Source organism: Pipistrellus hanaki (assembly GCF_964339955.1).
Source record: "Pipistrellus hanaki genome assembly, chromosome: 7".
Classification (NCBI taxonomy): domain Eukaryota; kingdom Metazoa; phylum Chordata; class Mammalia; order Chiroptera; family Vespertilionidae; genus Pipistrellus; species Pipistrellus hanaki.
In genome coordinates this window covers 9,178,861-9,194,032 of record NC_140509.1, presented here as the reverse complement: position 1 = coordinate 9,194,032, position 15,172 = coordinate 9,178,861, and the positions used below count along the sequence as shown (strand labels likewise).

The window sequence follows — 15,172 nt, the reverse complement described above, 5'->3', positions numbered from 1 at the left end:
AACATTAAAGAAACCCATGGTGGCGAAGGGAAATAAAGATGGGGGTGAAGGGGAAAATGCTCGAAAGGCCAGTGTGAGGTGGGAGGAAGCTAAGGCCTCATGAGTAGCTGTAGGTTGAGGATGGGTCAGACCCAAGGTCCCAAGAGTAAGGTTAGGGGTCCAAAGCGTAATAATTTAAGATTTCATCTCATGAGAAATGATTGGGTAGGCTATAACTCTCATCACCTACAGTCACAGGTGATTCGGCTTGGAAGGGATGTGGTGGTGTAATCTTGTCCAGCTCTACCTCCAATGCAGACACGCCAGCTAGAATGTCCCTGATGCACGTTTGGACATCTGTAGCTCACTGCACTGTCCACATAGTGACCAGTACACATGTATGGCTATTTACATGTTAATTAATTAAAATTAAGTAAAAATAAAATTATTTTGGGAAAGTACACTAAGAAACCCTCATTCTCTGACTATCAGATGCTGTCAATGAGCCAAATACCTTGCTGAGGCAGGATACAGAGATTGTTGGTTGCCTACCAATACTTCTGCTTTCTCTGTCCTCAGTCACACAAGCCCAGTTGCCAGTTAGGAGCGTCACTACCCAGATAAAAAACTATGTTTCCCAGCCTGCCTTGCAGCTGGTGTGAGATTAAATTCTACACCGTGAGACCCAAAGGGACACACTATATGAAATAACCTTGTTGCCTGAAGGGAGTTAATTCAATCAACTGACTGCAACAAAACAGAGATGCTTCAGTAACGTCTTAAGTCACAAGGTGACCTAGAAGTTGGAAACCAGGATGGAGTATCTTAAATCTTAAGATAATAACTCCTTACGTGCCGTCACTGTTTTTCATGTCTCAGCTATTCACAGCCTAACCTAGCATCTAATTAATATTCTCAATCCAGGGATAATATTAAACTTTTAAATTATTCTATGCCACAGTTATCACACTGAGGGAATTTCTTCAGCCCATTGTCTTAGTTATAACTGATCACTTCAGGATTATTATTAACTGCTTTCCTGGATATCAGCTTACCATGAAACTTATCAGAAACTTTCTTTGTTTTGATTCCTCTGATTGATCCACTAGGACACTTCAAACTCAGAGTACTTTGCATTATCTTGCAACTCAGAGATAACGGGATGAAAAACTTACATATGAACACATTAAGTAAAACTGGTTCAACATTAACTTCACTTCTCCAATTCATAAAAAGAATCTATTCAAGTCTTTGGTTTTCTATCTGCACAACAGTATCTCAAAGCCCCGCCCTCAAACACATGGTTAATGAACTTCCACAATTCCTTGGTATAGGAATTATTTTGGAAATTTTAAGTCATTCCCAGGATCTTTTATTACGTTTCAGAGAAAACCAAGCGTTGAGAATAAGTAGTGAGAACGATGTCAGACAATAACACCTTTCTCTAACTGGCTCTGTGACCTGAGCTAGTTTTTAAATTTCTGCCTCAGGTACCTCCGTTATAAAATATGCACCATACAAAATGCAACACATGACCTACACTGCCATGTAAATTGCTTGAACTAGCCGAAACCGGTTTGGCTCAGTGGTAGAGCATCAGTCTGCGGACTGAAAGGTCCCAAGTTCGATTCCGGTCAAGGGCATGTACCTTGGTTGCGGGCACATCCCCAGTAGGGGGTGTGCAAGAGGCAGCTGGTTAATGTTTCTCTCTCATCGACATTTCTAGCTCTCTATCTCTCTCTGTAAAATATCAATAAAATATATTAAAAGTAAATAAATAAATAAATAGTATTAAAAAAAATTGCTTGAACTAATGGCTGTACCTTGTGTCACTTCTGGACAGAAACTCTGAGAGCCAGAGCATAATTCTTTATGTTCTGCTTTTCCTTTGCTACAGCCACCAGCAAAGACTGACACAGTTCTGGAGCAGGGACTTGTAAAGCAGGCCTGCCCTCTCCACCCAGTCCCAGCAGCAGGGAGAAACAAATCTTTGATGTTTTCAGCCACTAAGATTTGGTCATTGTTACTATAGCTGGCCTGTCTGATACAATACATAAAGTATTTAGCCCACTGCCTTACACATAATAAGTGCTCAATAAACAGTAGCTATTATTATCATAAACCTATTACAATTTTATCTTCTGTCTTGTCTATTTTTACTACTCAAAAAAATCCTATGATAGGAAAGAGTAGCTCCTGAGCCCTGGATAGTCAGTCATTTACCCATGAGTAGATGTTTTGTTTTACTTAAGTCCATAGCAGTTAAACCAACCAAATTGCATTTAAAATCCCAGTTCTCACCATTGTTAAGAAGATTCCAAATTCTGGGTTTAAGTCAACACAATCACCATCAGAAAAAATGAACTGTTTTTTTCTCTCTTTTCTTGCCGTCAAAATAATATAAATTTGTTGGGCTGCCACCGATAAGACGGGCAATTCAATTCTGTTAAACTCATCAAAGCAGCCCCAGGAACCTGACTGTGCAAGACCTGGTGTGAAAAACAAGTTGATTTGAAAAGTTTTACTTCTTAATAGCAATCATCTCTCCAAAGTGCTCGCAAACAATTAAAGGCTGAAATACAAGTTATATCAAGTTTCATATCTGCTGTTTAGAAAGACGTATTGAATTCCAGTCATATTCAGAAGTTCCATTGTTTGTACATCAGCACCAAGACAATGAAAACAGTTCACTGCCAAAATGAAAGAGCAGACGCGCCGCTGCAGCCGGGGATGCTGAGGGTGCTGAGATTGGATTCGGTCTGGAAGTGTCACCTCCGGTGGGGATGGGGGTGGAAGAAGCCGCACTGTTTGAGGAAGCTGACCAATAAGGAATGCCAGAGCCAGATCGCTCCGTTCCCTTCTTGTTAAAATGAGAGCAGTATCTGGAGGCTGAGGAGGACAGAGAATGGCCGAAGGGATTTCTATTTATTGCTTACAAAATCCAGCACAAAGAAAGACCTGGATGGATATTGGAAACATTGCTCCTGTCTGATCTCTAAGGATGAAAACCTTCATTATCTTTACCTGTACGGAATGCTCTTCTTTTCTTTTATTACTACGCCCTCCCCCTCTAGTTTTTCTTCTCTCTCCTTTGGGAATTTCCATTTCACGGATGTTGGAACTTGGATAGCTACTGTTAGGGGCAAAAAAAAAAAAAAAAGAATATTGGGGACTAGCTATGGTTATGAGAAATATTAGCCATGCTCTGTGAACCGTGATTGCCTTGTTCTGGTTAAAGAAGGGACATTCTAAACTGGCTGGAAGTTGTACCGTCCCTCTCTCCCCCACCAGGGCCTGAGAGTCAACTTTGGACCTGGGAGTCAACCTTGGAATTCGTCCATTCTCATTCAAGAACTGCCTGTTATCACGGAAAGATGAACAACCTTGTTGCCCAGACAATGGAGTCCCCCCTCAGCCGGCACAGCCTGCTTCCAATGCTTGCAATCCCTACTCCCCATGGAACCCTTGTCCTGCCTGTACAAGCAGCTGGTCTATGGGGGGAGGCAGAGCAGAATGTTGTGGATGACCTACTGCTCTCCCATGCTGCCCACATTATCGGAATAAACGTTCATCTATGATTCAACCCCGTCTCTGCTGAATTGGCCCAAGTGGTGACAGGCAGCCCGGACCCATTGGTTGTCTGGTTTCACTACTCCTATGACCCTTAAGGGTTTTGTTTTTTGTTTTTTGTTTTTAAATTTCCCATTTCTTTTTGCAGTGTATTCTCTTGGCCACATATTCCAATTCAAGAGAGATTTTTTTCAATATCCAAACTTTCCAGTTGTTATGTTTTCATAGTAGCCTGTTTTTTTAATTGGCTACATGTGATACATTCTTGAATCTCTCTAAGCTATTAACTTCATTTACTTTTGAATTTTCTTCTGTTTTCTCTGTTGAACAGTTTACTGGTCAGTAGGTCTCCGCTGTTTTGGATGCGTCCCCAATTCCTTCAAATATTTTATGAGACTTTGTTATCTCTGCATAAGTTGTTTTCCTCTTCCCGAATGCAAATTCCTGTCTGCGGGATGCATGCCTGCCTCCGTGATTTGAGGGGAGGGATGGAGCCATAAGAGGGCTTGCTCTCTGGGGCTGGGGCCGGCCGTCTGTCTGGCCTGGGACACTGCTTGCCTGTCTAGAGCCCACCTCTGGGGTTAGCCTTTGTCAGGATTCCCACCTCAGATAGCTGTGCTACAGCTTTTGTGAGGAGGAAACCTGCCTTTTCTTTGCCTTCTGCTCTCATTTCGGGATCGTGGGGTTTACCTCGCTTCTCCCAACCGTCCCCAACCTCAAGCTGGGAGTGATCCACAGAAGAACCCTTCTCTTTGATTAGAAAATTATTCTCCGAGTTCAAAAATGTTTGACAGACAGGCAACTAAAAAGAATAATATAATGAATACCCATGTACCCACCTGTCAACTCCTAACAATTTGTTTCAAACTTTATGCTTTAGAATAATGTTAAAACTGCTGTTCAAGTCCATGTATATCCCTCTTGAATCCACACTCCCACCTTCTACCCTGAATTTGACACCAATGATTCCTATGCACGCTTTTAAGCTATTGCTCTTATGCATGTATTCATGAACAATATGTATTTCACATGCTCAAAGTTTATATGTGTGTCTATTCATCTAGCTAGCTGATGCTGTTCATATCCTCCTGAGCTAGGGGTGCCATCTCATGCTATCTGTTATGGAGCTGTTGCTCACATCCCACTGGAAGGAAGGGCTGGATGAATGAACGCATAACGTTCAATTCAGGGAAGGCCCAGTGTACTTCTTCCCAATGGCATCATCCTTCTTCCCTCCCAGAGGAGACATATACATTCTCATGCTTTTAAAAATATGTTTGTATTGATTTTAGAGAGGGGGGAAGAGAGAGGGAGAGAGAAAGCGATAGAAACATCGATGAGAGAATCATTGGTCACCTGCCTCCTGCACACCCCCTACTGGAGATGGAGCCTGCACCTAGCATGTGTCCTCACCAGGAATTGGACCAGACCAGTGACCTCCTGGTGCATAGCTCAATGCTCAACCACTGAGCAACACTGGCCAGACTATTTTCTTACTATCTATATCTGCATGTACATCTATGTAATACATACCTTTGGTTTTACCTACTTTTAAATTTTAAATAAATTTAACCAGCTTTTCGGGTTTTTGTGAGACTTGCTTCTTTCCCTCTAAACTAGGGGTGTCGAACTCAATCAGAGAAGGGGCCAAAATCTAAAATCCAGCCTAAATCGCGGGCCGAATGGTTTACTGAACAGTCATAAACTGACAATGTCATAAACTGACAGCGGAGTGCAGTGATGACAGCGCGGTGCGGGCCACATTGCAAGGCCTGGCGGGCTGGATTTGGCCCGGGGGCCTTGTGTTTGACACATGTGCTCTAAACTGTGAGACTGCTCTACATCAATGCATCGTGCTGTAGTTACTCGTTTTTACCACTACCGAGCATTGTTATGCATATGATATATAAATCTTATGTCCACAATCTATGTATCAGTGTGTCCAGCCCACCAGAGAGGACACTCGAGTTATCGCCAGGTGTTTGCTGTATAAACAATGCTGCCATGAGCATTTACACACAGGCTCCCAGTGCATAAGTGCAGTTTACCTGAGCTGATATCAGCAGGTGGGAGTCTGACAATACACATGTAAGCTTTTTTTGTTCTAAAAAAGGTTTACACTGCCACCAGCAGTGGGTGGCTGTTTCTACGGCTCAACACCTTGCCAATGGAAAAAAAAAAAAAAAAAAGTCACACTGTTCCAGCTGGTTTAGCTCAGTGGATAGAGCATCACCTGCAAACTGAAGATTGGTTTGATTATAGTCAAGGGCACATGCCCGGGTTGCAGGCTTGATCCCCAGTGTGGGGCATGAAAGAGGCAGCCAATCAATGATTCTCTCTCATCATTGATGTTTCTGGCTCTCTCTACCTCTCCCTCCCTCTCTGAAATAAAAAATGTTTTTTTTAATAAAAAGTCACACTTAAAATGTTCTTAATCTGGTGTGTACAAAATGGAATCCTCTTACAGTGTGCAATTCTTTGCTGGTCATCTGGTTTGCTTCACTTGGGTAATGTCTGTTTAAGACTTTTCTTCATTTTTCCATTGAATTATCTCTTTCTCACTGAATCATATCATATGCATTGCTCATGTGTTTGGGATACCAATCCTTTGTAGGTAATATATGTTGCTAATGCCATTTCCAAATTTCAGGCATGACTCTCTCCCTCTCTCTCTCTCTCTCTCTCTCTCTCTCTCTCTCTCTCTCTCTCTTTTTTTTTTTTTTTGTACTCACTGATGAAGAGATTTTTTTTTTTTTTACTCAGGGTAGGGAATGTATCAAATATTTTCTCTATGGTTTGTGACTCTTATATTAAAAATCCCTTTCTATTCTAAAAAAAAAAAAAAAAAAAAAAAAAAAAAAAAAAAAAAAAAGATATTTTCCTTATTACTTTCTAAAAACCCATACAATTTTGCCTCCCACATTTAGATGTTTGATTCCCAGAACTGAGTGGTATACAGTGTATGGTTTAGGCATCCAATTTTTATATATGTAGGGACCCAATCTCCTTTGTTAAATATTGATCAACTGCTGTCCCAGAACAATTTATTGTAAAGTCTGTCTCTCCATCACTGATTTACGGTAATACTGTGCCACCTGTCAAGTGTCCTTGGCCTATTTTTTTCATTTTCTATTATATTCCATTGGTCCAGTCATCAATCCTGCACCAATACCACACTCTTGAAATTACATTCTAAGTGATATCTTTCTGAAGTTTTCATTTTCTACCTGTTTTTGGCGGTTTATAAAAATAAAATTTATTTTGTGTTGATTTTACAGTCTAGAAAATTTGCTAAATTCTATTTTTCTATAGATCTTGTTGAATTTTTTTAAAAAAAGTGTGCCCTATCACTTGTGAATAATAAAATTGTGCATTTCTTTCTTTCCAATCTTTGTATTTTTGTTGTTGTTTCTTACTGCATTGGGTAGGATCTGAAGTACAGTGATGACTAGAACAAACAATAAGGAGTCTTTGTCTTACACCTCCTCTCAGAAAGGATGCTTTCAGCCGATGATGTTTGCTGTGGACTCCCTTTATCAGATGAGCCATGTGGGGAGTATCTAGCGGAAGAACCTAAGGAACAAGAGCAAGGAACCTGAGGCTGGAGTCTGCTTTGAATGTTTGAGAAACACCAGAAAGGTCAATATAGCTACAGGAAGGAGAGTAAGGGGAGCAGTGAGTATTAGGAGAAGGGTCAGAAGGTCAGACCAATACAATGGGGAGGGGCAAGAGTGACTGTGAGACAAGCCAGGACCACAGGAGGGGATTGGCTTTTCCTCAGAGGGAAGCCTCGGGGCAGCTGTCAGCAGAAGAGGGCCGTGACCTGACTTCCATGCCAAAGGGTTGCCGTGGCGCTGCTCTGAGGTAAGCACGGAGAGCCCATTGGGAGGCTTATTGGAGCGGCACAGGTGAAGGGTGACGACTGGCTTGCTGACAGCACTGGGGATCAGAGGTGCTCAGATTTGGGGTGCATTCCGAAGGTCACAGCGTGTGCTGACAGGCTGGATATGAGTATGAGAGAAAGAGCAGCAAAGGATAAGTCTAAGATTTTTCATCGAGCACCTGGAAGAATGACATGGCTACTCGGTGGGATGGGAAAGGCTGAGGATGGAGTAGGTGGGGGGGAAGGAAGATCACATGCTAGACCTACTAGCCATTTCAGTGGAGATGTCAATCAGTAGATATCAGCTGTATATACAGACCTGAAACTTCAGGAAGTCCAAGCTAGAGATACCCATTCGATCACATAGGTAGTACTTAAAGAGAACGCATGTAGGTAGAAAGGGGAGGGCGGCCAGGCACTGAGTTCTAAGATGGGCGTGCTCTCTAACCTCTTCTCCTTGTCTATCCGAAACCACCGCCTACCTATCTTCCAGGATTTTCTCAGAATTTCCCATCTGCAAATGGCCCTCCTCCTTGTCTTCCAGTGTGGCTATGCTTTTGAAAAGAAATCAATCATTTCAGTGGGATTTAATGCTGGAAGGGAAACCACATGTGTTTTGTAACCTTCATCTTATCTCCTCCACCATCGTTCCAGGCAGTCATAAATGGGCTCCATTTTCATAATCCACCACACATTCAACTCATGGCAATAAAATTGAGCCAGGGAAACAGATGATATCAGCCATTTCTGACCGTAAAACATGGCACTGTCATATGCATCAACTTATACTAATTTTGGTTATGTGGGAAAACATACTTTAGGTATCAGAAGATTACACTGAAGTGCAATAAAAATAAAACCACAACAAAGAGTGTCCGTGTTTGACACTTGCCTTTAAAAATCCTGCCGAGGCCCCTGAAGTCCATCTGATCTGAGCAGTTGAACACGACCACGTATTTGCCCAAACAGCGTCCCATGTCCTTCGTGGTCTCCGTTTTGCCAGTGCCCGCAGGTCCTGCCGGGGCACCTCCCATGTTCATTCCCAAAGCCTGTGCCAACGTGATGTAGCACCTGCAGGCATCAGTCGGAGAAAGCATGGTGAGTACGGACAACATGAGACACCCCAGCGCAAGGAAAAGTACAATGCCATTGTTATGGACCTGCTACTTTATTTTTTTTTTTTAATATATTTTATTGATTTTAGAGAGGAAGGAGAGGAAGAAAGAGATAGAGACATCAATGATGAGAGATTCATTGATTGGCTGCTTCCTGCACGCCCCCTACTGGGGATTGAGCCCGCAACCCAGGCATGTGCCCTTGACTGGCATCGAACCTGGGACCCTTCAGTCCACAGGCTGACGCTCTATCCATTGAGCCAAACCAGCTGGGGTGACCTGTTACTTTAGAATGTGAGCAGCATCCCTAAGAGACAGGCAACCAAACGAGCTGTGAGGCCGTGAGGGACTGCAAACGTTTCTCGGGACAAACTTCTCAACTCCACAACAAGCTGGCACGAGCCAACCCCAGCACACCACTGCAAATGGTTTTATTACGAAAAGTCTCATTCATTTAGATAAGCATAAGGAATAATCTAATGAACCTCCTTGGATCTGTGACCCAGCTTCAGTGACATGTGTTTTACCTGCAGGTAAAACTCACTAAAACTTCGTGACCCATGAAGCTTCACGTGTACACATCCATGGAAGAGAACACACGTTGACAAATGTATGGGGCAGGGGCATTGGGCACACAAAGGGAAGTTGGATGAATCCAGAATTTAAATGTTACATTTTTACCTGGAGGCAGTGCTATGTAAAATAAGGGCAGAATTCATTGTCTTGTTGCTAAACTTAAGTCAATTCTACAAATATTTATTGAGTGTCTACTTGTGCACAACGTATTGAGCTGTTGTGAGTAGATAAAGATGAAAAAGTCCCAGTTCTTGCCTAGTGTCATCCACGGAAAAGACTGCGAGGGGATCTGCCATTAACTGACCATTCAGACCTGGCCGAGAAACGCCACTTAAGGTTTCAGTGTCCACAACTTGAAAAACCAGGATCTAAATGAGATAATCTCCAAGGACCCTTCCTTCTTTGTAATTCTCATGACTCCCTTGATGGTCCTGGAGATAGGTTTCCATCTTGCAGCCTAAAGCTTGTAACTAATTACTCATAGCCAACATTCCAGCTTGCTTTTATTCTTTCATCTGTTTCTACTTCATTAAAATGTAATGTACATGTATAAGTAACAACTCTGGTTATTTCAGTGCTGGACTGACTTTGATGCGCTAGCATAGACCTAACACGACAGCAATAAGCTTTTTAAAATATTCCAAATACAATTTAAAAGCGATTTTAGGCACATTACTCAATTACAAAATGCAATTACAAAACTAAGTTTCCTACCTATCCGTTAACGGAGTGATAACAAGTCGATCGGTGCATCCCAGAAATTCATTTTGGTAAATAAAGTCAACATCTGTAATAGACACTACAGTCTGATCCAAATCTTCTTTAAAATAAAATCTACTCTGTTTTAGCCATTCAAAATCAGTTGCTGATTTGATGTGCATTTTTACCTTAAAAATATGAAATACAAAGACATTGCATACTGAATTGCAATAGCATAAACCACAGCATATGGGCAGTCTTTATTCGCTCATTCATGAACAGATTCTCTTTCATTTAAAGTATATTTATTGAATCCCTCCTTGGACCTGACACCATGCTGGGTAAACAGAGATACACATAGGCTTACAGAAAAGGACAAAAGACAAACAGATAAATAAGTAATTGTGATAAAGTATAAAAAGAAATTCAGGGTTTCTGAAAATAACTCACAAGAGGACCTAACCTACTGTCAGGTGTCTGAGGGGCGTACTCAAATGAAAAGAAGAAGAAAAAAACCTTCAAAACTAACACCTGGCCCTAGCCAGTTTGGCTCAGTGAATAGAGCCAAACCGCCTATGGACCAAAGGGTCCCAGGTTCAATTCTGATCAAGGGCACATACCTTGGTTGCAGGCTCCTCCCTGGCCCGGGGCCCTGATGAGGGCTTGTGTTGGAAGCAACCAATTGATGTGTTTCTCTCACATTAATGTTTCTCTCTGTCTTTTCCTCTCTCTTCCACACTTCCTAAAAATCAATGGAGAAAAAATATCCTCGGATGAGGATTAACAAAAAACAAAACAAACAAATCTAACACCTGAATAAATAGTAGGAATTAGTCAGGGAAATAAACAAAAGGTGTGGGTGATGGAGGTGTGGGAGGGCAAAATGCTTTAGGCAAAGGCCTAGAAGATCTGGTTGGCAGTTCAAGAAACTGAAAGAGCCTGGACAGCATGGCTCATGGTTGAGCATCAAACTATAAATCAGGAAGTTGTGGCTCAATTCCCAATCAGGGCACATGCCCAAGTTGTGGGCTCGATCCCCACGAGGGGGTGTGCAAGAGTCCGCCGACCTATAATTTCCTCTCATCATTGTTGTTTCTATCTCCCTCACCCTTTCCCTCTCTGAAATCATTTAAAAATATTTAAATAAATAAATAAATAAATAAATAAATAAATAAATAAATAAATAAATAAATAACAGAAAAAGAAACTGAAAGAAGTTCACAACAGCTGAGGCATTCAGGACTCTGGACAGAGGAGTAAGAGTTGGGGCTTCATGGGGCATGAGGAGAGGGCAGGGCATTGCTCTCGCGGCAATGGGAAGCCACTGAAGGGACTAAGCAGGAGATGCTCATGTGTGCACACACGCCTTCCTGCACCAGCACTCTGGCCAAACCCATCAGCCTGCCAGGCACCAGTGTAGACCTGTGGGGCAAGCAATGCCAGGCTCCCAGCACCAGGGATGCAAGAGGTAGAAACCAGGAAAGCATGTTTAGGAACAACAACCCCCCACAACCACATTCTGAGGTGTTTATGACTCCACTGGCAAACTTAGAGAAACTCTAGCCCTGTTCGTGGAGGCAAATCAGCATGGGAAAGTGGCAAATGGCCCCTTCGTGGCTCTCAATCCCAGTGGCCCACTCAGGTCCTTCAGGTGACAGTGTTCAGATCTCTGTCTAAACAAGTCTCCACGCTATCGACAAGCTTGCTTTTCATTATTGTATTGTTTCATAGTTCATGACATTGCCTCTCTTCCAGGTAAGAATTCTGTCTTCCCTACTAAAGCACAGTTTGTATTTGTCACCTTAAAAGAGCTACTTTGAGGTAACATAACCCCCAGGGTCTCGGCTCTCTGACCCAGGACCCATAGCCATGGAGATGCAGTCAGTTAGCCACTAAAATGGTGAGGAGGCGATGAAAGAGGATGAAGAAAGAATAGCTCAATTTTTATTGAGTTATTACTGCATAACAGGCTATTCTAAGCATTATACCTGAAAAAATAAAATGCAAATATGCTGGCCAAGAAATCTCATTTTAGTTGAGATGCAAGTGGATCATGAGTTCAATAGTAATTAAAACAAAAAGAAAACAGTTCCATGGTTTTAATTTGTATAGATTTTAAAAACCCATTCTGTATGGAAAGTAATGCTTTGCTCAGCATTTAAATTTAAAAGAAACGGCTTCTGTGGGACTTCAGCTTTAAGAATCAATGAGAAATATGCAGACATCTGCCTCAATAGTATGCTCTTAGCCAGGAATTTCTGGAGGTGGGTTTCAGTGAAAGGCAAAGTACTAGCATAAGGGAAACTGCAATTCAGTGAAAGCAAATTTGTAGAAGACCAAAGAAATATGGTCTAAGTATGCTTGATAATTAGTTTGATCCAGAGATCAATTCTACACCAGTGTTCATACACATATGAACAACCTGGGAATCTTGTTGAAATGTAGATTCTGATTCAGGACATGAGTTGAAGGAGTGGCAAGGGTCGGGGGTGGGAAGGGGGAGAGAGGCTGGAGATCCTGCTTTTCTAACAAGCTCCCGGGAAATGGCAATGCAACTGGTTGGCATACAATACTTTGAGAAGAGATCTACATTCCAGGGGAATAAATAGACTGCAGGTCCTTCAATTTTCAATTATATAACTTATCTGACCAGAATTTCTGATATAAGTTTGAAATAGAATGCCTGTGATCATATTCTTTAAAAAAGGTCCAAAGTTGCATGAATTATGTGTCTCTAATAAAGGAAAGAGGTGCCTTTAAAATGAATCAAATAAACACACACAATATTAGTTAAAGACAAAGAGAGTTAAATGTTGGTTTATCAAAATCTCCTGGGGCCCCATCCTTATAACAGATAACCACTGCTTTAGGACAACTTAGTCTTGCTCAAGACTGTTGGTTACTAAGAGTGCTATCTAAAGGTAATTCAAATACTACTCCTCTTACTCCTGCCCTACAAAACCTTGGCCACACCAAGCCCATGATGCCCTGCTGAACACCATCAGTTGGACAAATACCCATGAGAGTTCTCTGATGCTTGATTCTATTTGACTCCTTCCCCATTAGCCCATCATAACTCATGACTAATCTCATCAAAATTGTATTATGACTCTGTTATTTGGTTAAATGAAATAATTAGTTCACATCACATCAATTGGTTCCAGACTTTCAGAATGGCATATGTGAATATGCATATATAGTTGTTTATATCACCAAATATAGATATTTGTAGACATGGTACATACACACACATACCAGTTGTGGAAAAGGGTCAGGTAGATAGAAGGTTCATATAAGTTCATATAATAATTTTTCATTATTAGGAGCACTAAATTATTAACTAATACACTAAATTACTCAAAATTGAGAAAAAAAGAATACTTTACCAAGTCATCAAAAATATCTCTCTGATGCACATGGATAGTAATTAGAGTTTCAAATTTCACTCTTTCAAACTTGCTTAAGTCATGTGTTGTCTGGCTAATTAGAACATTTAAAATATCCAAAAATTTCTGGTTGGTTATTTGCATGATTTTCCTGTCATCTTTCGCATTATGTAGAGCCTCTTCTGAATCATGTGTCCACAGCATCTGAAGTCCCAGAAGCCCAACCTACAAATCCAGCAGACAAATAAGCCAACTATTTAAAACACACCCTACAGTGAAATTTGGTGGTCACTTACTCACATGAAGGCAAACAGGGTTTTACTCATTTTAAACTAAAAAAAAAAAAAGGGACATGCTATTCTCTACTTCCAGAAATAGTTTTCCGTAGGTCTCTTTGCAACTGCTTACCTCCTTGCTTGACCTCCACTCCTTTTAATATCCATACCATTAGCTACATCTACTTCTCTGTCTACATACTTATCTAAAGGAGCAAGAGACAAAGTGAGACAGGTTCGAGAAGGCTGTCTTTGTCTCCTGATGAAGCTAAGGAAACTGTGAGAGAATGTCACTTCGCCTACAATTTCTGCCCCAGAAAAGGGAGTCAAACTGATCAGCTATCCCTCACCCTCACCTCCTCCATACAGCGGCGGTCCCCCTGGGAGCATTTATTCATCCGCAAAGGAACAGATACAAAATCGTCTGGACCCAAAAGGAACCCACATCTGGCAGAGGACTGAAAGCAGTGTGTGTGGCATGTAGATGCTACTGGGCACTGCAGTGGGTAAGTAGGAATAAAACTTTCCCGCTAGAGCAGCGGCCAATCCCGGGGTCTGCTGGTGACGACAAATGAAAGCACCTGGCTAAGGTGAGCGACAGGATCTGGAGGAAACAGCCAGTGTCAGTCAGGAAGCTCCCAATAGCAAGCGGGTTCTGACCCTGTTGGCCCCAGAACGGGGCATTAAGATAGGAAAAGCAGAGAGAGACAATACAAAAACAGCAGAGTAAGGCTGATCTCCAGACCCTGAAACATCACTGCATAGGGATACATTCCAAACCCGAATCTTTAAAATGACTATCTTGAGTCACCAACAAAAGTTTAAATTATGGTTTCTACTTAGTTTAAGCAGGCAGAGGATATAACGATAAAAACTGGAGGATGCCTCATTAAAATAAAAAACAAAGTAAGAATGTTGATTCTTTGCAATATTATTAGATTCCCGGTAATTAACATATTAAAATACTGAAAGGGAATGCACTAAATATTTATAGACATCATTTCCAAGTGGTAGGAAGATGGAAAATTTTCGTTTTCACTTTCATAGTTTTCAAAAAGTTTCAAATGTTTGCAGCAAAAATCCATTGCATTCATTCATAGTCTTAGAAATGTGTTTTGGAAGAAAGCAAAGAATAAATTTTTAAAATGTCAAATAAAACCTTAAATTAACATTGTATTGGACAAATGTCAGTTCTTTGGAGAAGTTGCTCTAAAGAGTAAGGTATATAGTAAATGAGTCTATTTTGAATGAATATATATTCATTAGAGGCCTGATGCACGAATTCGTGCACCAGTGGTGTCCCTTGACCTGGCCTACAGGTTCGTGCCGAAACCGGCTCTCCGACATCCCCCGAGGAGTCCCAGATTGTTAAAGGGTTCAGGCCAGGCCAAGGGACCTCACTGGTGCATGATCAGCCAGAGAGGGACTGTGGGAGGATTCTCTTGCTCAGTCCTGATCAGCTGTATACCAGCAGCAAGCTAACCTACCAGTCAGAGTGTCTACATACTTATCTGCTCCCTGGTGGTCAGTGCATATCATAGTAGTGGTTGAGAGACCTTAGCATATCATTAGCATATTATGTTTTGATTGGTTGAATGGCTGACCGGTCAACCAGACACTTAGCATATTAGGTTTTTATTATGTAGGATTACTCTTTAAAGCAATTTTTCCAAAGAACTGAAATTTTCC

At 41.5% G+C, this 15,172-nt stretch overlaps 1 protein-coding gene across 1 annotated transcript in view; it reads right to left on the bottom strand.

The window, feature by feature from the left end:
• The window catches only part of DNAH8 (dynein axonemal heavy chain 8), a 255,491-nt gene that overhangs the window by 135,854 nt on the left and 104,465 nt on the right, over nucleotides 1-15,172 (bottom strand). The window contains exons 38-41 of the mRNA XM_084889523.1: nucleotides 13,209-13,433; nucleotides 9,838-10,010; nucleotides 8,325-8,503; nucleotides 2,281-2,468 (exon numbers count right to left, since the gene is read on the bottom strand). Coding sequence (XP_084745649.1) covers nucleotides 2,281-2,468; nucleotides 8,325-8,503; nucleotides 9,838-10,010; nucleotides 13,209-13,433 — 765 coding nt within the window. The remainder of the gene's footprint in view (nucleotides 1-2,280; nucleotides 2,469-8,324; nucleotides 8,504-9,837; nucleotides 10,011-13,208; nucleotides 13,434-15,172) is intronic.